A 26,400-nucleotide genomic window follows, 5' to 3' on the forward strand; every position below is an offset into this window, starting at 1 on the left:
GTTCCCTCTAGCAGATAAATGAAGGCTTTCACTTTCCACATTTGGTATTTGTGTAATAAGTGAGAACTGTGAGTATACATTATTTTTAAATTGATAAAACAATGAGTTAATGCCTAGGTAAGTTATATTGGAGGGGTATGTGGAGGGCTATAGAGGCACCCTAGCAAGGTTTAAACCTTGCCCTTACCCCAACTACTACATGATATGGAGAAACTTATTTAACCAGTTATTTAACTGTGGACCAATTTCCTCAATGAGGCTAATACTAGGGTTACTGTGAGGTTTAAACAGTGTCTGACACTTAGTCACCTTAGTTCAATTAAGTATTGATTCTTACGTAATTCAAAGAGCTTTAAATTAATGTTATGAAATTAAGTCAAACAGATAATTGTCTTTGAGAATAATTTCATATGAAAATATATTTTAACTTTAATATCAGCTCTGGTAGCATAGTGCCTAAGGCACCTGACTGCTAACCAGAAGGCTGGTGGTTCAAACCCACCAGTCACTCCTTGGAAGGAAGGTTGGGCAATCTACTTCCATAGTGATATTGCCTCAGAAAGGGAGGGGTTGCTATGAGTAGGGTCCAACTTGACGGCACATAACAACAACAACAACAAAAAATATCAATTAACTATGTTCTATTTCTTTTCCAACAATATAGCAAAACTTTAATTAAACCCAATCAAAATGGAACTGAGTAATCTACTAATTGAACATGAGCTTTCATTATTATTAAAAATATTTGAAATCAATTTTCCACAGCAGAAATAGATGAAAATCCACCTTTCTTTGATAATTATGAACATGAACTCTATTATACAATGCTATACAAGTTGAAAAGTACAGAGATTAAAGACGAATCCACATTGACCTTATAATGTATTAAGAAATTTTATTCTGTTTAGAAGTCAAACCACCATAAAAAACCTTCCCTAACTTCAAGATTAGGTACATAGCTTGTACTGCCATGAGCCAACTCCAATTTCTTCAAGTATTATGTTGCTGTTGTTGTTGTTATGTGCCGTCGAGTTGGATCAACTCATAGCGACCCCTTCCTGGGTTGCTGAGGCAGTATCACTATGGAAGTAGATTGCCCAACCTTCCTTCCGAGGAGTGGCTGGTGGGTTTGAATCGCCAGCCTTCTGGTTAGCAGTCAAGTGCCTTAGGCACTATTGTGTAATTACTTGCTTATTTGTCTGTCTCCCCAGCTAGACTCTAAGGTGTTGAGGACAGAGTATGATCAGCTCAACACCTAGTGCAATTCCCAGCACAGAATAAGTGCTCTAGAAATATCTGTTAAATGAATGAATGAAGTCACACAATTTATTATCAGTTTACTCTTTTCTTTCTCATTAAAGAGGAAATTATGCAAGATTTGGTTGAAGGCTCTAGTTTTACTTTGTTACTAAATAGCACACTAATTAAATCTAGGGCTTTTATTCTGATTCTTTCAAAAAGCAAAGTAAACAACACAAACACAGTAACAGTCCAATCTTGATTTACTCAACTGTTTAAAATAGAAAGCTTACATCTCAATGTCAACAAAGAAGGGCATGGGGAAGGCAAGCAAAGAAGAGCAGTTGGTCTGAGCATTTTCCAATGTTTTGAAATGAGAATATTCATTCTTTTTTTAAAAAAAATTAAAAAAAGGGAAAATACTGATAAAATCTAAATGTAGCAGGCAATAAATCTAATGGTGGACAGTAACTATAATAACCAGTTGCTGTCCAGTCAATTCTGACTCATGGTGAGTCCATCTGTATCAGAGTAAAATTGACATCAAGCAATGTTGATTTTTGGAAGCAGACTGCCAACCCTTTCTTCCAAGGCACCTCTGGGTGAATTCAAATCTCTAACCTTCCAGTTAGCAACCTCTTGGTTAGTAGCTGAGAATGGATGTTATCCTTTTATACCACCCAGAGACTCAATACCTATAATAAACCCAAACGATACCCACTGCCATCAAGTTGATTACAACTCAAAGTAACCCCCATGGGTTTCCAAGGCTGTAAATCTTTACAGAAGTAGATTGCCTCTTCTTGTTCCCATAGAGCAGCTGATGGGTTTGAACCACTGACCTTTGTGGTTAGCAACCAAATGCCTTACCCACAACGGCACCAGAGCTCTTTATACATATAATGGTATATGTTTATTTTCTGAATAATAATTTCTATAAGTACTATATAAACAAAAGTAGGAATTACAGTGGCAATTAAATTATATCTTGGGGCCTTACAAATTTCCCAATCTTTATAGGAAAACTTAATTGTAGCTAACTAAAAAATTGTATGTTAAAATGTCTAATATAATGTTCTCTTTTTGAAACAAAGTTCAAGACTTAATAGAAAATAAACTTCTTATCAAATTTAGGGACTGACAGACACATCCATGTGCATCCACAAAACTGCTTGCAAAACAATATAAAAAGTACCTTGGTTTCTAAATAAATACCAATAATGAACAGCAGAGGGTGCTGCAGATCAGAATTTAGAGTTAACTGCACCTGTGAAAGCTCCATCTCTGGCAATGGACAGCAAGTAGTGCTGCTCACATTTTTTCAGTCCCAAATTGACACAAATAAATATGAAACTTACTTGGACAGTTCAAGAAATTCACATTTTAAGCTTCCTGGTATTCATATACAAGCAGTTTACATACGCTGAACCTACATATTTTATGCACAAGTAGTTTCCTGGGCCAGGCAGCACTCCCAGGATCTCTCTCTTGTCACTACAGACTGACAATCTTGTTGCCTGGGCCTTCCCTATCGCATTCCTGTTAGGAACCTCTGTCTAATCTACTTTCCAGTCACTAGCTAGGGGGTCCTTGGTGTCAAGATAAGCAAGCAGGAAGAAAACTGAGGAAGGATGAGGTTGATATTGGAAATATAAAGTAACATAGGATTGGGGAGAAGGGCAACTTTCCTGCTACTGTCACATTCAACCAAATAACACCTCCTTTCAGCAAGGTGAGGGGAATTAGAAGGGTGTGTGAAGGAAACAGAAATGAAAATGAAAAGGGAAAAAGAAAGAAGGAATATAAGGTGAGGATAAAGAGGAGAAAAAGAAGAGAACCTTTTTAACCTCATTTTAAAGCAACTCATTTCCTTCTTACTACTTTAAGCAAAGTTCTACCTTCCTCTAGTGTCTGTCTTTCTATAGCATCCCTGCTCCAGGAGTTGCCTGGTACCAGTATTAGGGACTGTATGAATCCTTACACTTCCACCCTCCAGCTGCTTGGCAAGCAAGAGAAGAGGTACAAAAGAATTCCCTGTACAGCTCACAGGTCTGTGACAGGAAGGGATGGGTTACTGTTATTCCAGAAAGAGATATTTAATTCATTTTCTCATTAAAATTATTATATTTGACCATTAGGTCCCAAGTGTGATTAATTTAGGCCTATTATAAATTAAAACAGATTTAGAAGTCTAATCTAAAATCAAAGGTACTATGTGTTACATTGTTTAAAATGAGTTAGAATTCCCAATATTATAAATTTTTAGAACACAATCTTTCATAAATGAGATGAAAACTCAACACTATGTTTAACTTTTTGAAATAAAAATAGAAGCTAAGTATATACCAAATTTAGAAAATTGATACACACACTTATATATTATATAGGCTGAAGTGAATGGTAAAGAAAAGATAGAAACGTCAATTTGGCTAGGTCAAAAATAGAGGCCTAAAGAGTTTTTTATTCTGGGACATAAAGAAAGAAAGGATTCTGAAGAGAAGGCTTTGGCCAATCAGTTCGCATGTAAAGTAGCTCTGGCACACTACAAACAATGACAGTAGCTAGGAGAGTCTTAACGTAATGTTCCACTGAAAAGTAACTATGGCTTATAAATGACTCTATAGATTAAAATAATAAATCAAAACCTTGTAAAAGATACTAACCCACAGATTCAAATGAGATTTAGTAACTGCCAAAGGAAATAACAGATACTGTTTTAAAATGCTGTTAAGACCATATTTTACCTGTGTGTCTGACTGTGTCATCTGCTCAGCTAACTGTAAGCAAGAATGGAAGGAAAAGAGAGTATCTTCACACAAGCTAGTTATTATATCTTTGTGCTTCAGCTGGTTTTTTATAACCGACTGGTGCTTAAGGCTCTGCCTAAATGAATAAAAAGAAAAGAATACAAGCACCATAAATAACATATCAAGTAACTTAAAACCAAAAACCAAACGCACTGCCGTAGAGTTGGATCTGACTCATAGCGACCCCTTCTTGGGTTTCCAAGGCGATATCCCTACAGAAGTAGATTGGCCACCTTTGGTTTTGTAAGGAGCTTTGGTGGCATAGTGAGTGGTTAAAGTATTTGGCTTCTAAAAGGCCGGTGGTTCGAACCCACCAGCTGCTCTGTAGGAGAACAATGAGGCAGTCTGCTTCTGCAAAGATTTACCGCATTGGAATTTAGGCCCATGGAAATACTTCTTTACAGTATGTGTGTATATATATTTAATTTATATATATACATATATATATAATAACAATGCATCAAATAAATTACACATGATATAATTCAGATGTCTCAATTTCACCTCTGAAGTAGTTCTGGTTGTTTAATTTGCTAGTTTTTTCTTTTTCTCCTTGTGAAATATTAACTGAACTCTTACTGTGTTCTAGGCATTCTGCTAGACCTTGATAAAGGTGAATCAAATAGATACAATTTCTGCCCTGTCTGGATGAACCTGTGGCTTAGCATAAAAGAAAACAATTAAATAATTATAAGAATAACTCATTAATTAATTACAGTTGTGATGAATGCTACGATAGAAGCATCTAGGGTGCTCTGGGAGTATACAATAGGAAAACATAATCTAACTTATCCTTAGGGTGAGGATGGCAAAGAAAGCTACCAAGAAGATGTGACATTTAAAGAGAAAACTGAAAGATAGTCAGCAAGGTACAAACCAGGGGAGATGAGCATCTGAGGCACAAGGGAAAAAGTCTGTGAAAACGCTCCGGACAGGAGAGTGTGGTATGTTTTAGAAACTTAGGCTATACATGGTGGCTTGAGGGAGACCCAGCATGATATGGGTTGGAGAGGAAGGCAAGGGCAAAGAGTTAGGTTGCTACATAATGGGATAAATTTTAGCAGCAGAATAACAACTTGATTTACATTTTTTAAAAATTACTCTGAATGCTGGATAGAAAATGAATTGGTAGGGTGCGGAAATGAAAGATATTTGATGATAATAATGGTGATTACTATGTGTCAGGCACTATTCTAAGTCTTTCACACTGATAAACACAATTCTTACAATACCCCTATCAAGAAGGTGCTATTACTATCTCCATGTGCAGATGAGAAAACTGAGACTCTGAGAGTTAACCAGCTTGCCCAAGGGCATGTTGTTGTTGTTGTGAGCCATCGAGTGGGACCCAATTCATAGCGACCCCTCCTTGGGTTTCCGAGGCAGTATCACTACGGAAGTAGATTGCCCCATCGTCCCTCCAAGGAGTGGCTGGTAGGTTTGAACCACCAGCCTTCTGGTTAGCAGTCAAGTGCCTTAGCCACTATGCTACCAGAGCTCCCGCCCAAGGGCACAGGACAAGTAAATGATTTCAGAATGGATTCAGATACACACAGTTTGGCTCCGAGAGCAGGTGTTCCTAACTACCACACTGTTACTTGTTGACAACTTAATGACTCGCTCATCCAAGGAAAACACCCAAGAGCTTTGAATGTATTATGATTTTAAATCATTTTTACTTCTTCAGTATACCTCCCTAAACCCTAAGAATCTGAGGAAAATTATGAGCACTCCCCTTAGTAGGACTCACAAAGCTCCAGTTTCATAAAATTAAAATTACTTTTTAATTATTAAAATTAAAATTAATAATGGAATTAAACTTGAACACCTCAAAGGTATATAATAAATAGATTTATACTTATATCATTACCTCATACATTGCACAGAACCATCTTATTCTGTTTATAACCAAGTTAATTCTAACAACTAATTCATCTAATCCTGGAAGTAAGATACCTGATAGTAAAAGCAGAAAACTGGCCAAAATCTAGTCTGGCCAGCTATTTCAGAAATACTAGCTAACGAAGTAGAATTTTTTTTTTAGTTTCTATTGGAATAAAAAAATTCCAGTTTGCCCTGGGAGTTACATGTATGATGTTTGGCTTATCAGAGAACAGTGTCAGTAAACATTACAAACACACACACACACACACACACACACACACACAAAATGTTCCAAATGTAATCTAAGAAATCTTATAAATAAGTAAAATATAGGATACAGAAGATATAGTATAAAAAGTTTTTTTTTAAAAAAACTTACTTAATTATAAACTTCCATGTATTGGCATGAAATGCACTGTCTATCCTGGAAATAACTACGCAGATATCCAACAATGAATGAATAACTGCAAAGAAAAATAATACAACTCTTAGGACATTCAAATGTACATATGAGGTGAGTATCTTCTTTATTTAAAAATATTTACTGAAATTTGACATTTGATTAAATTAAATATAGGAAACACCGTTTGAAAATAATTGTGTTAAACTTCTGACTTAAGCTTTTCACTAATCATTGAAATTTAATTTCTAAAGTTTGTACTTCAAAAATGATCAGTGACACTAAAAATGTTCAGTGGGAAAAAAAAAAAAGTTCAGTGGAATATAAAATAGTGCCTTACTACAATTGTAATATTCTATAGATATTAAGTATAATCCAAAAATGACAAACTGCTAAGGAAAAGTATATATAACAAGGGAGAATTAAAACTAATTAGCCCAATATTCATGTCAGGCTTCTAGTCTACCCATAAAAAAACAAAACCAAAATCACTGCTGTGGAGCTGGTTCCAATTCATAGCGACCCCTCCTTGGGTTTCTGAAGTAGTATCTCTATGGAAGTAGATTGCCCAGTCTTCCTTCCAAGGAGTGGCTGGTGGGTTTGAACCACCAGCCTCTGGTTAGCAGTCAAATGCCTTAGGCACTATGCCACCAGAGCTCCCACTCAACCTGTGGCAGACTGTAAAAATGGCCATACTGACTCTGTTTCCTATATCCATCCACACACTTGGCAGTCATTTCCCACACTGACTCTGGGCTTAGCCACATGACTGGCTTTGGTCAACAGGACAATAAATAATTAATGTGAGGCAAGCAGAGGCTTGAATAATGCTTGCACATTGGGGTTTGCTGTCTTGGAAACCAAAACACCACCAACAGGTAATGAGGATGATGCACCATACACAGCTGGCCCAGTACTTCTGCCAAAAGTCAGACATGTAAGTGAGAACACGGACCACACACACCCATGAGCAAGCCAGTTGCACCATGAGGAGCAGAGAAAGCTGTTCTAGCGGAGCCCAGCTTAAACTGCTGACCCAACCAAAGAATCATAAATAAATAAAATTGTGGTGTTTGAAGCCAACAAATTTTGGGCTGGTCTGTTACAGAGCAAAAAGGTACCTGATACACTGCACAGAACAAATTATTCTGTTTATAACAAAGATATGAATACAATCTTTTCCCTTTTCAAACCTACCAGCCACTCCTTAGAAGGAAGACTGGGCAATCTACTTCCATAGAGATATCACCTCAGAAACCCAAGGAAGGGTCACTATGAGTTAGAACCTTAGAGCATAGTTTTTTAAACTCTGGGTCATAATAATACATTAGTGAGTGATGAAATCAATGTAGTAAGTTAAACCAGCAATTTTTAAAAATGAAAGAGTGTATCATATGTCTAAAGGATATTATTTCATGTATAATACTTAAATACTTATGCATGTATATAAATAACTCTCAACACACACACATACATACTTATGTGTATCTTGGGTGGCAATATAAAATGTATTTTTTCACTCTGCGCTATGGTTAAAAGGGGGAGCTCTGGTGGCATAGTGCCTAAGGTATCTGACTGCTAACCAGAAGGCTGGAGGTTCAAATCCACCAGACACTCCTCGGGAGGTTGAGCAATCTACTTCTGTAGAAATACTGCCTTAGAAACCCAAGGAGGGGTCACTATGCATAGGATCCAACTTGACAGCAGTTTTTTTTTTTTTTGAGTGATGGTTAAAAGGAGTTCTGGTGGCGTAGTGCCTAAGGCATTTGACTGCTAACCAGAGGCTGGTGGTTCAAACCAGCCACTCCTCAGAAGAAGACTGGGCAATCTAAAATCCAAGGAGGGGTTGTTATGAGTCCGATTCAACTTGACAGCAGTGAGTTTGATTTTTTTTGGTTATGGTTAAAAATGTTAAAGCTACTACTTCAGAATGTGTACCCAGAAGATATGAAGTTACATATGTTTATTAGTGATTGTGGGGAAATTACCTATTATGTACCTTAACTGGATATGCAAATCTATGTTAAGACATCAAAACTAAATTTAACAAATTCCAAATTTAAAAGACTATTATTGACAGGATCTAAATTATTTTTGTACTCATAATGAGTGACTAAGCCTTTATGAATCACTAGAAACAGTGTAGGATTCAATAATTTAACCGTTACAAAGGTTTTATAAATTTATAGACAATGGACAACATATACTAAGCAGATTGTTTTGGCACTCACCTATTACCATATTCAAAATATCATCATTCTCATCTACTAAAGGGTCTATGCAAACCATATCCAGTAGTTCCATTAGCTGCTTTTGAAGAGAATAGGCCTCCTTAAAAAGAGCCTGGAGAAGGTCTGAAACTAGGTGTAAACGCCCAGAATATACAGATTCACTATTCTGATCACAAATGAATAAAAAACAAGAAAAAGCAAGTCAGAAAGAGCTCAGGAACCAAATTTACTTTAACTAATACTATCAAAGATGTTAAATTACATACTGCTTTTCACTGAATCACATATCCATTCATTAAACAAGCATTTAGTGAATATCCTTTATGGATCGCATACTTCAAGAGATGCAAAAAAATGTAAGGTATAACATATGGTTTCTGGCTTCCAGTCTTGCAAATACAGAACTAAAAGGGAGCTAAATAATATCAGGTCAGTTATATGACCTAATTTTAGCACCCTCTCACCAAAGAAGCATTAATTAACTGATGACTTTCACTCACCCAACAAAGCATATCAAAGCTGTGTTTGTACCACAAATCAGCTTTTGAACCTTAAAGTTGCCTGAATAATGTAGAGATGGACTAAGCAAGGGCCATTGTTCCTTCACAGGCACCTATCATTGAAGAACTAATCTGACCTACCAACGCCATTTGACATACTATGTCATGATTCCTGTGACTCAACACAAATCTACATAGTTTATTTATAGATGGGAAGTAAGATTTTTCACAAAAACAAAACAACCTCCCACCTCCACTCCCCAAAAAAGTCCCACTTGTTATGACTTCCCAATCCTCACTTATTTTAAAACAAATACTTAGAGACATGCTCTTTGTTCTATGGAAAAGTTAAATTACAATAATACAGGCTAACATGTAAATATATGTACAAACACTCTTTCACTTGGCTCCTTTACTCACGATTCTAGGCCACTTAAAATGTACTTAGACCCATTACTCACCTTACAATGTACAAATGTACTTTTGATTACATGAAGGACTGAGGAGGGGAGACTATGAATATTTTCTAGAGCAATGGACTCCTGTGTAGCACAGACGTGCTGAACACATCCTGTAAGAGCTCCTAAGACCTGCACCATTGTCTAGAAATAAGGAAAGAAGCTTGTTTCAGAATATATATATATATATTTTTTTTTTTCCTAATAATAGTGACCCGCACTTGTATTTTAATTCCTGTCTTTACCTTGATATCCAAAATATTTGCCACTTGTGAATCTCATCTGGTAAGTTTCAGAATATATTTTTTGTATACCTTAAAGATATCAAGTATTATACAGAGTACTGGGGATAAAGCAGTAAACAAAACAGGTTCTGCTGCAAAGAAGAATGAAGAAAACCAAAGACACATGGAAACAATTAGTCTAAGAGACTAGCAGGCTATGCAATCCTCAGCCTATATGACCATCAGATCAGAAGAAGAACTAGATGGTGCCCAACTACCACTGTCAACCACTCGGAGGGGGAACAACGCAGGAGATCCTGGACAGACTGGGAGAACAATGTGGAACGAAACTCAAAATCATAAAAAACACCAGATTTACTGGTCTAATAGAGCCTGGTGAGAACCCCCAGACTATGGCCCCTAGTTACCCTTCAGCTCTGGAACTGAACTCACTCCTGTGGCTTCCAGCCAAACAACAGATAGGCATAAAAGGTGAACACGTATATCAGGCAGACACACTCCTTGGAGGATCAATCATGGGAAAACAGAAGGGCAGTGTTTGCACAGGGAGATAGCTCAGCAGGCAGGAATGCATAGGAAAGAAGGACACAGGGAAGAGGTAACTACAGGGAGGAAGTGGGAAAAGAGCTGCTACATTGTGGGGAATTGCAGTCAATGTCATGAAACAGAAAGTGTTCGAACTGCTGTACGGAAAATGTATTTGCTCTGTAAATGTTCACCCAGATCACAATAAAAATTTAAAAAGGAAAAAAAAACCAGACTGTTTCTTCCCCCATCAGTCTATTAAAACTAAAAAAACTGGAACAACTAGCTAGCTAGTTTTAAGGAAAAAAAAAAAAGTGGAATCCTAACACACACACAGTGCATGTGCTATGAAATTACAGGCTGTTGTTGTTGTTGTTATGTGCCGTCGAGTCGGCCCCGACTCATAGCGACCCCTCCTTGGGTTTCCGAGGCAGGATTACTACAGAAGTAGATTGCCCAACCTTCCTTCCGAGGAGTGGCTGGTGGGTTTGAACCGCCAGCCGTCTGGTTAGCAGGCAAGTGTCTTAGCCACTATGCTACCAGAGCTCCCGACAGTGCATGTGCTATGAAATTACAGGTAGGAACCCTATTTGATTATTTGCTTTCTTCTAAGAGTTTAGATGCTATGTAGATTTCACACAAGAAATTATACCAAAGAACCCAGAATTTAAGTTTCTATATTCATATCTTTAATTCTATAAATTTAATTCAAGCATTAGGATATTACGTAAAGAATACAAGGTTAATTAATATTAGTATAACAATTCTCACACTCTTCTAAGCTCTTTTTCTCTCTCTTCAAGGCATTTGACTTACTTGTAAAATATTCCTTAGGGTGCTCTGGATTTCCAAATTTTGGCTTGATAATTCTCTTGCTTGATTAGTTAATTCATACATCATGTCATCAAATAATTTCACAGTCTGTGAAAACAAAGCAAATTATATAGAGAGTAGAAACCACTAAGAAGGAAGCATACATGTTTCAAGGAAAAAAATCAAACAAGCATAGAATATAGAATGTATTGATTATGCATTAGTAACACACATAGGATACTGTCTACTTTAACAATGGTACTAAATACACTATTTCTACAATGTAATATCTTAAAAAAACAGTCTTAGACAGAAATTGATGTGTTTTTCATTTCTGTGATTTGAATCTATTTAATAATAGCAATAAAAAAATTCCAAGTTCATTTTTTTTTTAGATGCAAGAAATGTAAATACTGCTCTTTGCACAATGAAAGACCAAACAATATTCATAAAGGCGTTTACAAGGGTGTATTCTGGAGTGGGTAATGCATTTGTGCTAAATCAACTATTAAATTCTAAGCAGTTGCCCTTTTTGAGCAATACAAAATACCCTTCTTGGGTTTGTTGTTGTTATATGCCGTCGAGTCGGACCCGACTCATAGTGACCCCTCCTTGAGTTTCCGAGGCAATATCACTACGGAAGTAGATTGCCCCATCTTCCTTCTGAGGACTGGCTGGTGGGTTTGAACCACCGGCCTTCTGGTTAGCAGTCAAGTGCTTTAGCCACTATGCTACCGAGCTCAGGACTAAGTTTCTGTCTGTGAAAAGCTACACTAAGATCTTTATACTCTGATCTTTCTAAACAAATTAAATGGTCTAAGCACTGCAAGAACAATGCAGTCAACAATAGGTCTGTTAATGCTCAATGGCCCTGTTTTCATCTACATATAATGTAGGCATTTTTCCAGTGGTCAAAAACAAATCCTAAGAAACTTTTCAGATAAGAGAACAATCAAGTGAATGTGAGTAAAAGGAATCCTGATATTGCTTGCTTAAAAGCTAAACTTAGAAATCTATTCCAAAAAAAAAAAAAGAAGAAGAAGAAGCTTAAGGGTAAGTAGTGGGAAACAAACAATAAACATACTAAAAGTAAAAAAAAAAGAAAAAGAAAAAAAAAATCTATTCTAACAAGGGTAAGTTATCACAAACAATTGTTTCATTTCAGTATCAAAATACCTTTACTTATTTCATTTTAAAAAAAAAAAAGTACTATGATAGTGCTTTTCAGAGAAAAAGTATTATATATATGAATAATAAAGAGCTCTGGTAGGACAGTGCCTAAGGCATGTGACTGCTAACCAGAAGGTAGGTGGTTCAAACTCACCAACCACTCTGCTGAAGCAAGACTGGGCAATCTACTTCCATAAAGATTTACCGCCTCAGAAATCCAATGGGGGTTGCTGAGTTGGAATCAACTCGACAGCTTAGTAAGCTTCAGCATTCATTCCAATTTTTCATTTAGTAGGTTTAAAACGCAAGACTATTTAAAATTAGCTCGCTCTCTCTCACTGCCAACAAAGTAATTCGACTCATAGTGACCCCTCCTTGGGTTTCTGAGGCGGTATCTCTATAGAAGCAGATTGCCCAATCTTCCTTCCAAGGAGTGGCTGGTGGGTTTGAACCTCCAGCCTTCTGGTTAGCAGTCAAATGCCCTACGTGCTACGCCACCAGAGCTCCCAATATAATTTAAATTCAATGAGTAGAGGATACAATTGAAAATAGTTTTTAATGCCTCATGATCACCCTCACACCATATTTTCACATGAGATCTTTTACTACTTTACTTGTATTTCAAATATATTTGATACATTAGAAAAACAGAGCCACAAGAATAAATAATCTAAAACTGAGACAACAATCTTTATGACATGTTGATTGATTAAAATAATAATAATATACCTTTGGTAATACTTGAGAAAAGAAAGTCTTTTCCAATGTCAGGTGGTTCATGTGAGGTAGAAACATTTCTATAATTATTTTCAGAAGTTCTATAAAGAAAAGTATTAATATATTTCACAAAAATTTTAAGTCTTATTAGCCAACAAAGATCATTGCTCTTTACCAAATTCAAGAATATGCTAGTATGACTGATCTAAAACTTTGTAGTTTCAATATGTCATATTCTTTGTGGAGAAACTATTAAGTATCTGAAATAATAAACAACCTCCCACCCCCACCCCACAAAAGAAAGAAACAACTTATATGTCCAACAACTGGAGACCAGCTAAACAGATGTTCACTGAATTGGATATTCTGCTATCATTAAAATATCAGAAATTACTTAAAAGAGAGAAAAAAAAAAAAAAGGTTCATAATAAAGTTAAAATAGGTACCAAAATAGAAAGATCCCAATTTTAATATATATAAATATGTGCATACCAAGATTGACAGATAGGCTGGAGGGACATATAGAAATCAAATGAGAATTTTCTATATCAAAATGTTACCAATCATTTCTGATTAGTGGACTTTTCATTGACTATTATCTTTTTCACACTTCTCAAATCTTCTGCAATAAACGTATGTAATGCTGATAGGATAAAAATAATTCTGCTACTTAAAATAAATTATACCAAACAGGCAACACAAATTCAAAATTATAAACAAATATTTCACAACCAAGTAAAATATGAACAGAAGTAGAAGTGCCCCATATGGTTTCCAAGGCTGCAAATCTTCAGACTGCCACTTCTCAGAGTGGCTGGTAGGTTCAAACCACCACACTTTCTTTCAGCAGCTGAAAGCTTAAACACTGCACCACCAGGGCTCTTTTAGTAAACTGAAATATATGACCAAATCATAGTCTACAGTCTTTAGTCTCTAGCTCCTTTTTACTAAATGAGTAAATCACATCAAGTAACATTGATGAAAACAGCTGGAGATGAGAAAGCCAATTTTCTCCAAATGATAAATTTGTCATCACTTAGGCAATCAAATTTTTGTAACTTATAAACTATTTTCTAAATGACACTAAATATGTTAAAGGCTGAAGAATATTAAATAGATTACACATTGTTTTATGTACACATCTAGCTCTGGTGGTGTAGTGCCTAAGGCATTTGACTGCTAACCAGAAGGCTGGCAGTTCAAACCCACCAGCCACTCATTGAAAGAAGACCAGGCAATCTACTTCCGTAGTGATACTGCCTTGGAAACCCAAGGAGGGGTCACTATGCGTCAGATCCAACTTGACTGCAGTGAATTTGTTTTTTTTTTTGGTATATTTAATCACAGTTTAACATCTAACACTTAAAATTTGTACTGTGCTTATACATACATCATCAAATTAATACTTTTGTTCAAAATGAAATTTAAATAATTAATTTTAAGTACTATAATTTGAAGAAAATTGGTCATTCTAAGTTCACTGAAGTTTTCAGAAACCACAACACTATAGTAAAGATAATCCATTGCTATTGAGTTGGTTCCAACTCATAGTGATTGTTTAGGACAGAGTAGAACTGTCCCATAGGATTTCCAAGGCTGTAAATCTTCACGGAAGCAAACTGCCACATCCTTCTTCTGTGGAGCAGCTGGTGAGTTTGACCTGCCAACCTTTCGGTTAACAGCTATGCACTTATTCACTGCACTACAGGGGTCCTAACACTACAATAGGAAATGATTAAATGTGAAGGGAATACAAAAATTTAATGTCACTTCCATTGAAATACGCAAAACTCAGATCGCAATGACATCAAAGTAAATGATGTAATTAAAATAATTCTACTTACGAATATGCTCAATCCAACTGTCAGAATGTTGGTACATAGAGTAAAATAATTAAGGAAGACGCTAAAGATATTCACTAATAAGAGTAACTTGAAAAAAAAAACCCTTCTTTGGAATTTATGCAATGATCTATAATATAGACACTTAAATTAGTCTCAAATAACTAGTTTGGCAACAAAAGCACTAGCAGCAAAAGAGAAAACAGATAAATGGGACCTCATAAAAATTAAATACTTTTGTTCATGAAAGTTTATCAAAAAAGTTAAAAGACAACCTACAGATCAAGAGAAAATCTAGGGGAATCACATACCAGATCAGATAAGAGTGTAAGATCCAAAGTATACATATATATAAGGTCTACAACTTAACAACACAAACAACTCAACCAAAAAATGGGCAAAGGAGTTTAACAGATATTTCACCAAAGATATTCAAACGGCCCAACAAACACATGAAAGCTCAATGTTATTAGCCATTAGAAACAAACAAACAAAAAACCTTACTGCTTGTGAGTCAATTCCAACTCACAACAATGCTATAGGACAGAGTAGAACTGCTCAATGTGATTTCCAAAGCTGTAGAGGCTGGGTGCACATTTTTCTCCCCCAGAGCAGTGGTAGAAGCTCTGGTGGTGAAATGCCTAAGACACCTGACTGCTAACCAGAAGGCTGGCGGTTCAAACCCACCAGCCACTACTTGGAAGGAAGGTGGGGCAATCTACTTCCACAGAGATACCACCTCGGAAAGCCAAGGAGGGGTCACTATGAGTTGGTTCCAACTCGACGGCACATAACAACAACAGAGCAGCGATGGGTTCAAATTCCGAACCTTACAATTAGCAGCTGACTGCTTACCCACTGCATCACCAGGGCTCCCTCATTCACCATTCCAAACCCAAACCCACAGCTGTGGAGTCCATTAGGAAATGACTCTGTGATCCTATATGACAGGGTAGAATTGCCCCAAAGTGTTGCCAAGGCTGCAAATCTTTATGGAAGTTCAGTGGGACCTTTTGGTTAGCAGCCAAGTGCTTAACCACTGCACTACTAGGGCTCTATTATTAGCCATTAAAGGAAAAAAAACCTCACCACCATGAAGTCGAATAGGATTCATAGCAACCCCTCCTCTACGGAAGTAAATTGCCCAACCCTTCCTTCCAAGGACTGGCTGGTGGGTTTGAACAGCCAGCTTCTGGTTAGCAGTCAAATACTTTAGGCACTATGCCACCAGAACTCCTATTATTAGCCCTTAGGGAGATGGAGATGCAAATTAAAACCACAATGACATATCACCTCATCCACATCAGAGAAACAATGATCAAATAAACAGAAAACAACAGGCGTAGAGGAAGTTGTGAAGAAACTGGAATCTCTATCCATTGTTGGTGGGAATATAAAATGGTACAGCCACTTCAAAAACCATTTGGCAGTTCCTCAAAAACTTGAACACAGAATCACCATATGACCCAGCAATCCTGATTCTAGGTATATACCCAGAAATAAGGCAGGAACGCAAACAGAAACCTGTATACCAATACTCACTGCAGCACTTTTCACAACAGTGAAAACGGAAACTCCTATCAATAGACCGATAGATAAACAAAATGTGGTATAAACATACAATGGAATATTAGTCAGTTATAAAGAGAAAAGAAGTTCAGATTCATGTCACACCATGGCTGAACTCTGAAGATATTATGCTAAGCAAAACAAGTGAGTCATGAAAGCATAAATACTGTTATGATCTCTCACGTGAAATAAGTAAATATATAAAAACCAAAGATTAGTAGTTACTGGAAGTGGGAGGGAGGGGTCATTGAATTTATGTCAATGGTGGTGAAATAATCTGAAAAAGGATGGCAGTACTAGTTGTAGAACTTGAAGAATGTAATCAGTATCATTGAATTATACATGTAGAAATTGTTGAATTGAGGGATGTTTTGTTATGCCTATTTTCACCACAATAAAAAAATTACTGGCTTACCTTTGTTTTTTACCTAAGTTTACTGTTGTTGTTGTTGTTGTTATGTACCGTTTACTGTTGTTGTTGTTGTTGTTATGTACCGTCGAGTTGGACCCAACTCATAGTGACCCCTCCTTGGGTTTTTGAGGCAGTACCACTATGGAAGTAGATTGCCCAACCTTCCTTCCGAGGAGTGGCCAGTGGGTTTGAACCGCCAGCCTTCTGGTTAGCAGTCAAGTGCCTTAGGCACTATGCTACCAGAGCTCCCTAAGTTTACTAGGTAAGCAGTTATTATGAAAATACTAAAGCAAACATTTTCAAAATTGCTCAGAGATAAACTTGCCTTTTCAAACCACATATATTTTTGACAGATAAGAAACAGTGCCATAACAGTCCTTTGATTTCTGGTTTCTAATACAGGAAATGCAACACACAAGCCACCATAATACGACAAACCAACAGATGAGTGGTGGCTTGCATGTTGCTGTGAGACTGCAGGCTATGCCACCGGTATAACAAATATCAGCAGGGTCACCCTTGGTGGACAGATTTCAGCAGAGCTTCCAAACTAAGACAGACTCAAGAGAAGGAAGGGGCCATCTGCTTCTCAAAGAACTGGCCAGTGAAAACCTTATGAAAACAGTGAAACACTGATTTAGTACTGGATAACTTCATGAACAGCCCTGAAACAGTCTGGAAGATGAGCCCCTCAGGTTGGAAGGCACTCACAATACAACTGGAGAAGAGCTGCCTCCTCACAGTAGAGTCAATTTTAAAAAGTGGATGGAGTAAAGCCTTTGGGATCTCTATTTGCTTATGGGGAATGACTCAAAATGGAAAGAAACAGCTGCAAACATCCATTAATAATCAGAACATGGAATGCATGAAGTAAGAATGTAGAAAAATTGGAAGTTGTCAAAAATGAAATGGAACACATAAAGATCAATATCCTAGGCATTAGTGAGCTGAAATGGACTGGTCTGGGCCATTTTAAATCAGATAATCCTATGATCGACTATGCTGGGAATGACAAATTGAAGAGGAATGGTATGACATTCATCATCACAAAGAATGTTTCAAGATCTATCCTGAAATATAATGCTGTCAGTGATAGGATAATACCCATACACTTACAAGGAAGACCAATACTACTATTACTCAAATTGCTGCACCAACCACTAAAGCCAGAGATGAGGAAACTGAAGATTTTTCACAATGTCTGCAATCTGAAATTAACCAAACATGCAATCAAGATGTACTGATTATTACTGGTGACTGGAATGTGAAAGTTGGAAACAAAGAAGAATCACCAGTAGGTGGAAAATATGGCCTTGGTGACAGAAATAACGCTGGAGATTGCATGACAGAATTCTGCAAGATGAACTACTTATTTATTGCAAATACCTTTTTTCTACAACATAAACAGCAGCTATACACATGGACCTCACCAGACAGAATACACAAGAATCAGATGGAATATATCTATGGAAAGAGGCAATGAAGAAGCTCAATATCTTCAGCCAAAACATGGCCAGGAACTGACTGTGGAACAAACCATCAACTGCTCATAGACAAGCTGAAGTTGAAGTTGAAGACAATTAAAATAAGTCCATGAGAGCCAAAATATGACCTTGTTATATCCCACCTAAATTTAGAGACCATCGGAAGAGCAGATTTGATGTACTGATCACCAATGACCCAAAACCAGATGAATTGTGGGATGACATCAAGAACATCATACATGAAGAAAACAAAAGGTCATTAAAAAGACAGGAAAGGAAGAAAAGACCAAAATTGATATCAGAAAAGACTCTGAAAGTTGCTTTTGAATGGAGAGTAAATAAAGTAAATGGAAGAAATGACAAGATAAAAGAGTTGAACAGAAAATTTCAAAGAGCAACTCAAGAAGACAAAGTCAGTTAAAGAAATATGCAAAGACCAGAGCTAGCAAACCAAAAGGGAAGAACATGCTCAGCATTTCTCAAGCTGAAAGAACCAAAGAAAAAACTCAAGCCTTGAGTTGCAATAAAAGAGTCTATGGGCAAAATACTGAATGATGCAGGAAGCATCAAAGGAAGATGGGAGGAATACACAAAATCACTGTACGAAAAAGAACTGGTTGATGTTCAATCATTTCAGGAGGTAGCATATGATCAAGAACCAATGGTATTGAAAGAGTAAGTCCAAACTGCACTGAAGGAACTGGCAAAAAACAAGGCTTCAAGGATTGACAGAATAACCATTGGGAAGTTTCAACAAACAGATGGAGCACTGGAGGCATTTACTCATCTATGCCAAGAATTTTGGAAGACAGCTACCTGGACAAATGACTGGAAGAGATCCATGTGTACCCATTTCAAAGATAGGTGATGCAACAGAATGTGAAAACTATCAAACAATATCATTAAGATCACATGCAAATAAAATTTTGCTCAAGATAATTCAAAAACGGTTGCAAGAGTATATTGACAGAGAACTTCCAGAAACGCAAGCTGGATTCAGAAGAGGATGTGGAATGAGGGATATCACTGCTGATGTCATATGGATCTTGTTTGAAAGCAAAGAGTACCAGAAAGATATTTACTTACATTGACTATGCAAAAGCATTCGACTGTGTTAATCATAACAAATTATGGATAACACTGAGAAGAATGGGAATTCCAGAACACTTAATTGTGCTCATGAGGAACCTGTACATAGACCAGGAGGCCATCATTCATACAGAACAAGGGGATATTGTATGGTTTAAAATCAGGAAGGGTTTACATCAGGGTTATATCCTTTCACCATACTTATTCAATCTGTATGCTGAGCAAATAATCTGAGAAACTGGGCTATATGAAAAACAACATGGCATCAGGATTGGAAAAGACTAATTAACAACCTGTGACATGTAGATGACACAACCTTGCTAGCTGAAAGTGAAGATGACTTAAACCATTTATTGATGAAGATTAAATACTACAGTCTACAGTATGGATTACACCTCAACATAAAGAAAATGAAAATTCTCACAACTGGACCAATAAGCAGCATCATGATAAATAGAGAAGAGATTGAAGTTGTTGAAGATTTCACATTACCTAGATCCACAATCAACACCCATGGAAACAGCAGTCAAGAAATCAGATGTCACTGCTGTATGGAAAGTGAACTTGCCCTGTAAATCTTTACCCAAATCACAATTAAAAAAAAAAAAGAAAGAAATCAGATGTCATATGGCACTGGGCAAATCTGCTGCCAAAGACCTCTCTGAAATGCTGAAGAGCAAAGATGTCTCTTTGAAGACTAAGGTGTGCCTAACTCAAGCCACAGTATTTTCAATAGCCTCATATGCATATGAAATTAGTAAGATCTAAGACAAGTTGACGCTTTTGAGTTGTGGTGTTGGCGAAGATTATGGAAAGTACCATGGACTACCAGAAGAATGAACAAATCTGTCCCTGAAGATGTACAGCCAGAATGCTCCTTGGAAGTGAAAATGGCAGACTTCGTCTCACCCACTTCGGTCATGTTGTCAGAAGGGCCCATTCCCTGGAGAAGGCTATCATGCTTGGAAAAGTAGAGGGTCAGTGAAAAAGGGGAAGACCTTCAATGAGATGGACTGACACAGTGGCTGCAATGATGGGATCAAGCACAGCAAGGATTCTGAGGATGGCACATGACCAGGCAGTGTTTCGTTCTGGTGTAAACAGGGTCACTGTGACTTGAAGCCAACTCAATGGCACCTAACAACAAATACTGGAAAGAAATGTCTCCCTCCTCAGCATTTCTATAGTATTTTATCTATATCTATCTTAAATCACTTACCACTTTTTCTCTTATTATTTGTATGCATTATCTCACCAACATTATCAGATTGAAACTCTTCTACATGTAGCAGCTAGCCCAAAAATCCTGAGGAAGGTGGGCTTAATTTATTTCTTACCAAAATGTAGTGAGCTAGGTACTAGAGAAAGTCAAGAGTTAGATCGTGGGGACCCTTTAAAGTAAGGTTGGATTTTATTACAAATTTGATAACAAGCCACTGAATTGGTGAGGGAGGACTTAAAACGACCTTATCAATGTTTTTCACTGTGAACTTCTTTTGGAGAATGGATTATAAGAGGTCTTGAATAGAAACAAGGAAAGTATTATCTATAGTTCAGGTGAGAGGTGACAGGTGACAGGGTTTGGAATAGAGTGGTAGCAACGGAGATGGAGAAAAGTAGACTGATTCAAGATACAGTTTGGAGTCAGAGAACAGAATTTGCTGGGAGTGAGCAAGAGGATTCAAGATTTCAGTTTTTGAAACCCTTTGCTAAGATGAAGAAAGCTGGAGGTGGCATCGGTGGGTTCTTTTGACTAGCTAGAGATGCAAAGACAGGTGAAAATGTTCAGCTTCAAATAAGTGAAAACCAAAAACCAAACTCAATGCCCGTCGAGTCGATTTTGACTCACAGCGACCTCTCCTTGGGCTTCCTAGGCAGTAACACTACAGAAGTAGATTGCCCAACCTTCTTTCCAAGGAGTGTGGCCAGTAGGTTTGAACCATCAGCCTTCTGGTTAGCAGCCAAATGCCTTAGGCATTATGCCACCAGAGCAAAGTCCTCTATAAATTGAGGGGAGGGAGAGGAACCATGTTCCTTATCTTTGTTCCCTCAAAGAATAGAATAGTGCCTGATACAAGTTTTGTTTTTGTATGCTGCAGAGTTGATTCCAACTCACATCTACCCTGTGATAAAAGCAGAAGTGCCCCCAAAGGATTTCCTAGGCTGTAATTTTTATGGGACTAGATCACCAGATCTTTTCTCTTGGGGAGCTGCTGTTAAGTTCCAACAATTGACCCTTTGGATAGCATCCCAGTACTTAACCAACTGCACCACCAGGGCTCCTATTTGGTACATATTGTTGTTGTTGTTGTTGTTTGCCATCGAGTTGGCCCCGACTCATAGCGACCCCTCCTTGGGTTTCCGAGGCGGTATCACTACGGAAGTAGGAATGCCCAACCTTCCTTCCGAGGAGTGGCTGGTGGGTTTGAACCGCCAGCCTTCTGGTTAGCAGTCAAGTGCCTTAGACACTATGCTCCCAGAGCTCCCATTTGGTACATATTAAGCACCAGTAAATTTTTTTTTTTTTTTTTTTATTGGAAAGTTAGCTATTTGTTTTCCAAGTCAAAACTCCTGAGGACAGCAATGATATTTTACTTATTTCCTTATCTGTACAATGACTAAAAAGGGGCTTCTGGTACCTAGTGGGATTTTGCTAATACCTAGGTGAATGACTTCTATTTGATGTGATATTTACTTAACGTGAATGTAGCTGTAAAAATATTTGTAGTGCTGAGAATCTCTCAAGTGAAGCTCAGTCTTTCTTGAGTGTAGTTTTCTTTTGATGTTGAACGTGAGTACAAGGAAGATGTAAAAAAGTATTAAATTTTCATATGAGGGGCTAAGACTCTGGGCACATTTACTGCCACAAAGGCGTGAAACTGGTTTACACCTGGACAGTGTAGATAGTAAGCAACTCAAACCCAGCAGCCGAGAGCCAAAAACCAAAAGAAGTCACTCATTCTAAACAGCAATAAGGGAAAAGAGGTCCAAGAGAAAAGGAGAAAAACGAACATTTTTGTTTATAGAATGACTTTTACAGATTTGTCGCTACGCCACGTTCTTAATTCACACAACACTTACGGTGGAATTATTCACATTCACCACCCATTTTATAGATTATAAAAACTGTGTTCTCCCTCTTGCCGTACCTTATCCAGCTATAAAAAGCCAGACCTAGTCTTACCGCTCAGGTCTGAGTCCTGGCCTTCCCTGGCCCCAAAGGCAATAGAATTTACACTTAATTGCACATGACGTGTAAAGAACTCAAAGACAAGGAGGAATGGAAGAAAGCACCACGTCCACTTGCCAAAACTGTAGTACAGAATCTTTCGACCCTCCCCCAGTGCCAAAATCAGGCATGCCCTCGATCTCATCACCCATGGTTCTCGCTCGTCCTCATCTCCCTCGTTCATCCACACGGAGAGGGGAGGACTCAGGCCGCAGGAACACTGCACTAGTATGAAGGGACAGAGAAGTCCGGAGATGCCGCTCCACCCCTCTCTCTAGAAGGAAGTGACAGCCAAGGATATGAGGAGCCGGGGCAGAACAGACGACAGTTCCCGGCGGCATAGCTCCTCTGGCCAGCTACTTAATTCTTCCAGAGAAACCACGCTCGCTGGGGCCGTGCGATCCTGAGACATACTCTCGCCAAGGAATTCAGCTTCAAACCTGTCCCGCCGCAACTAAAACCGGAAATTCTCACTGTCCCAGCATGTCTCGCGACTTCTCCACCGGCACCAAAACCATAGAGAGGAAGCCGGGTGGGATTCTTGGCGAGCCGGGACTCTCCAAACAAAAAATCAAACCTCTTACTTTGAAGCCAATTCCTACTCATAACGACCCTATAGGACAGGGTTTCCACGGCAGTAAATCTTTACGGGGAAGCCAAAAGCCGTATCATTCTCCTGTCTGGGGCTGTCAGGACCAGGAATGAAGGCCCGGCTTGTCTAGCTCATGGAGGACTCAGCTCACTGGTGCGCGCTTTCAGTCCTAGGGGACTGCGTGGTGTGGCGTTTCCCAGTGAGGTGATGTGGTGTTCTGTTTCAATGTTCATCTTCACATCTGTGTGGTACTAAAAGTTGCAATATAGGGAAGACGCCTTAACGAGGTAAGGTCCGGCAGCCACAAAGTTGCGGCTCTCACTATCATGGAGTTTTGAGGTCTCCCACCTGGGGTCGAGTTTAACTTGGGACTTACAGCCTGAAATGACTCCCAGCCTAGCTGTGCAGTGGGGTAGAGGAAACAAGGACCGTTGCTACCCGTTTTACTGTGTAATGAGACTACAAAGTAGTGTAGTGGGAATAAACATCCTGTCTACCAAAATTGTGAAAATTGAAGTAGGTGGTGTAAGTGCTTAGCATAGTGCAGGTACAGAGAAGATTCTCATGGCCTCTCCAAAATAAGTTGTCTTTATTGTGTGGCGAAAAGTCTGCATAGACTAATTGAAAGGTTGGCAGTTCAAACTGGCATCCAACAGTGCCACGAAAGAAAGGCGTGGCCATATGCTTTTGTAAAGATTACAGTGAAGAAACCTTATGGAGCCAAGTTCTGTGGCACATGGGGTCCCGATGAGTTGGAGTCGACTGGAAAGCAGTGGGTTTTCTACTGCTAAATCTTTACTGTTGTTGTTATGTGCCATGGAGTCAGAACCGACTCATAGCGACCCCTCCTTGGGTTTCCGAGGCAGTATCACTACAGGAGTAGATTGCCCAATCTTCCTTCTAAAATCTTTACTAATTACCCCAAAATTTCCCAACTCCTGTATCTTAGGGTGAAGTCATTTGGATATATATACACACAGCAGAGCATACCAGTATGTTTGTAAAGAAATGCTCACTTAATAAAGACTTGATTCTTGTTATTTGAGGCAGTTAACTGACTGAGGGAAGAAATTCTGGCAGTTTAAGGGATGACTAAACCCACCAGCCACTCCTCGGAAGGAAGATGGGGCAATCTACTTCCGTAGTGATACTGCCTCGGAAACCCAAGGAGGGGTCGCCAATAGTCGGGTCCGACTCGATGGCACATAACAACAACAACATGTTTAGACATGCGATGAGTCTACAGCAATAGGTTTGTTTTTTTGGTATGTTTAGGAGTGGTCAAGACAGCAGAAAGATACAAGTAGGTAGATTTGCCATGTCCTGTCCGAAAGTTTTGGACTTTGTATTTCTTGGTCGTGGTGTTGCTGCTGATGTTGTTTTGTTTGATTTTTTTCAATGCTCCATTTCTCTCTGCACCCTCAGGTTTTATAGAAAGGGAAGCTATATAGGTGGCAGTTTAATATTATATTCTAGGAAAATGTGACATTTTACTTTAATAATCATTTACTCTTTTTCTACAGAACTAAAGTGAAAGAACAAAGCTAAAAGGGCATTTGGAGACATCTCTAAATATTTTTAACTGTGTATAAGTATCTAATGAGAAGTTGACCCCAACAAAACTAATTGAATAATTGAGGCAGGTTTGTGTGTGTCATCAAATTCTATCCAGAAGTTGAAGGATCTTCAATTGAATTTAAGGAGTGTGTGTATATTGAATAAGAAGATGACCTTTCAATTTAATTTCACTATAGAAGGCCATTTGGAAAATGAATTAACAACTTTTGGAGATGAAGATTTGACCTTGGATTCCTCAGAAGAGTCATCAGTCCCCGAAAGTCAAAAAGGAAAACAGGGAGACAGAAAATGTTCTACCGAACAATTGGATTTACCTCAGGATCACTTCTGGGGCCATAAGTCAGTGGGAAATGCAACTCCTTCTCAAGATGGAGACAGTCCACTCAATGTAACTAATAGTTCAAATAACTTGGGACCACACAAAGAACAGCCCTGCTTGAGAGTTGCCAAAGAGCATGCTATGCCTAAAGATTTAAAGAAACTGTTAGAAAATAAAGTTCTAGAAACTTTACCAGGTCTCCAGCATGTTAATGTATCAATAGTGAAAACCATCTTGTTGGAAAAGAACTTCCCTGGAGAAAATATAGTTTCAAAAAGCTTTTCTTCTCATTCTGATCTGATTACAGGTGTTTATGAAGGAGGCTTAAAAATCTGGGAATGTACCTTCGATCTCCTGGCTTATTTAACAAATGCCAAAGTGAACTTTTTTGGGAAAAAGGTGTTAGATCTTGGCTGTGGATCAGGGTTACTGGGTATAATTGCATTTCAGGGAGCGGCCAAAGAAATTCATTTTCAAGATTACAACAGTTTGGTGATCGATGAAGTAACCTTACCTAATGTAGTGGCTAATTCTTCTGTGGAAGAAGAAAATGATATAAATGAACCAGCTGTGAAAAAATGCAGAAAATCAAAATTAGCACAAGAACTAAGTAAATGTCGGTTCTTTTCTGGGGAGTGGTCTGAGTTTTGTGAACTTGTACTAAGTAGTGAAAAACCCTTTGAAAAGTATGATCTCATTCTCACCTCAGAAACCATTTACAATCCAGATTATTATAGCAGTTTGCACCAAACATTCCTTAGACTATTAGATAAAAATGGACAGGTGCTTTTGGCCAGCAAAGCACATTATTTTGGTGTAGGTGGAGGCGTTCATCTCTTTCAGAAGTTTGTAGAAGAAAGGAATGTATTTGAGACTAGAACATTGGAAATAATTGATGAAGGGCTGAAGAGAGTCCTAATTGAACTGACTTTTAAGCACCCCAGTTAATGTCCACTGAGTGTGCTCAGTGAAATAAACTGAGTGTGGTATAGTAAATTACTTAGTGTGGCTTTTCTACCCATAAGTCTTTGTAAACTCCAAGTGGGATTTTCTGTGGGCAACTGAGGAGTTCCTGATTGCTGAAGTCCACCTGGAGTACTTCTGTTGGGAGTGGCACAAAACAATGTTCTGGAAGGTTCCCACTCTCTCTCAAGTGCTTAGAGTTCTGATGCTATGATTGGCTAGTTTGACAACCCTGTCGGGCTCAAAAGGAGGCCTCCTAGTGACAGAACTCTCTCTGACTGCTGGTTGAGGAAGACATGCTGCTAAAAGAGACACGCGCTGCTGAAAGACACGTG

General features: G+C 38.2%; 2 protein-coding genes across 2 annotated transcripts in view; one reads left to right on the top strand and one right to left on the bottom strand.

Annotated features, from left to right (window-relative positions):
* Positions 1–23,025, bottom strand: part of CUNH1orf112 (chromosome unknown C1orf112 homolog) — a 59,100-nt gene extending 36,075 nt beyond the window's left edge. Inside the window, exons 1-8 of the mRNA XM_007937777.2 lie at positions 22,915–23,025; positions 14,834–14,873; positions 13,002–13,090; positions 11,106–11,210; positions 9,523–9,663; positions 8,562–8,727; positions 6,310–6,394; positions 3,984–4,122 (exon numbers count right to left, since the gene is read on the bottom strand). Coding sequence (XP_007935968.1) covers positions 3,984–4,122; positions 6,310–6,394; positions 8,562–8,727; positions 9,523–9,663; positions 11,106–11,210; positions 13,002–13,090; positions 14,834–14,873; positions 22,915–23,025 — 876 coding nt within the window. The remainder of the gene's footprint in view (positions 1–3,983; positions 4,123–6,309; positions 6,395–8,561; positions 8,728–9,522; positions 9,664–11,105; positions 11,211–13,001; positions 13,091–14,833; positions 14,874–22,914) is intronic.
* A 1,906-nt stretch (positions 23,026–24,931) lies between these two features.
* Positions 24,932–26,050, top strand: METTL18 (methyltransferase like 18). Its single transcript, XM_007937707.2, has one exon. It carries the CDS (start codon positions 24,932–24,934, stop codon positions 26,048–26,050), a length of 1,119 nt encoding a protein of 372 aa, XP_007935898.1.
* Positions 26,051–26,400: the final 350 nt, after the last annotated feature.

Source organism: Orycteropus afer, unplaced genomic scaffold (assembly GCF_000298275.1).
Source record: "Orycteropus afer afer isolate SDZICR_OR568_19922 unplaced genomic scaffold, OryAfe1.0 scaffold00044, whole genome shotgun sequence".
Taxonomy (NCBI): Eukaryota; Metazoa; Chordata; class Mammalia; order Tubulidentata; family Orycteropodidae; genus Orycteropus; species Orycteropus afer.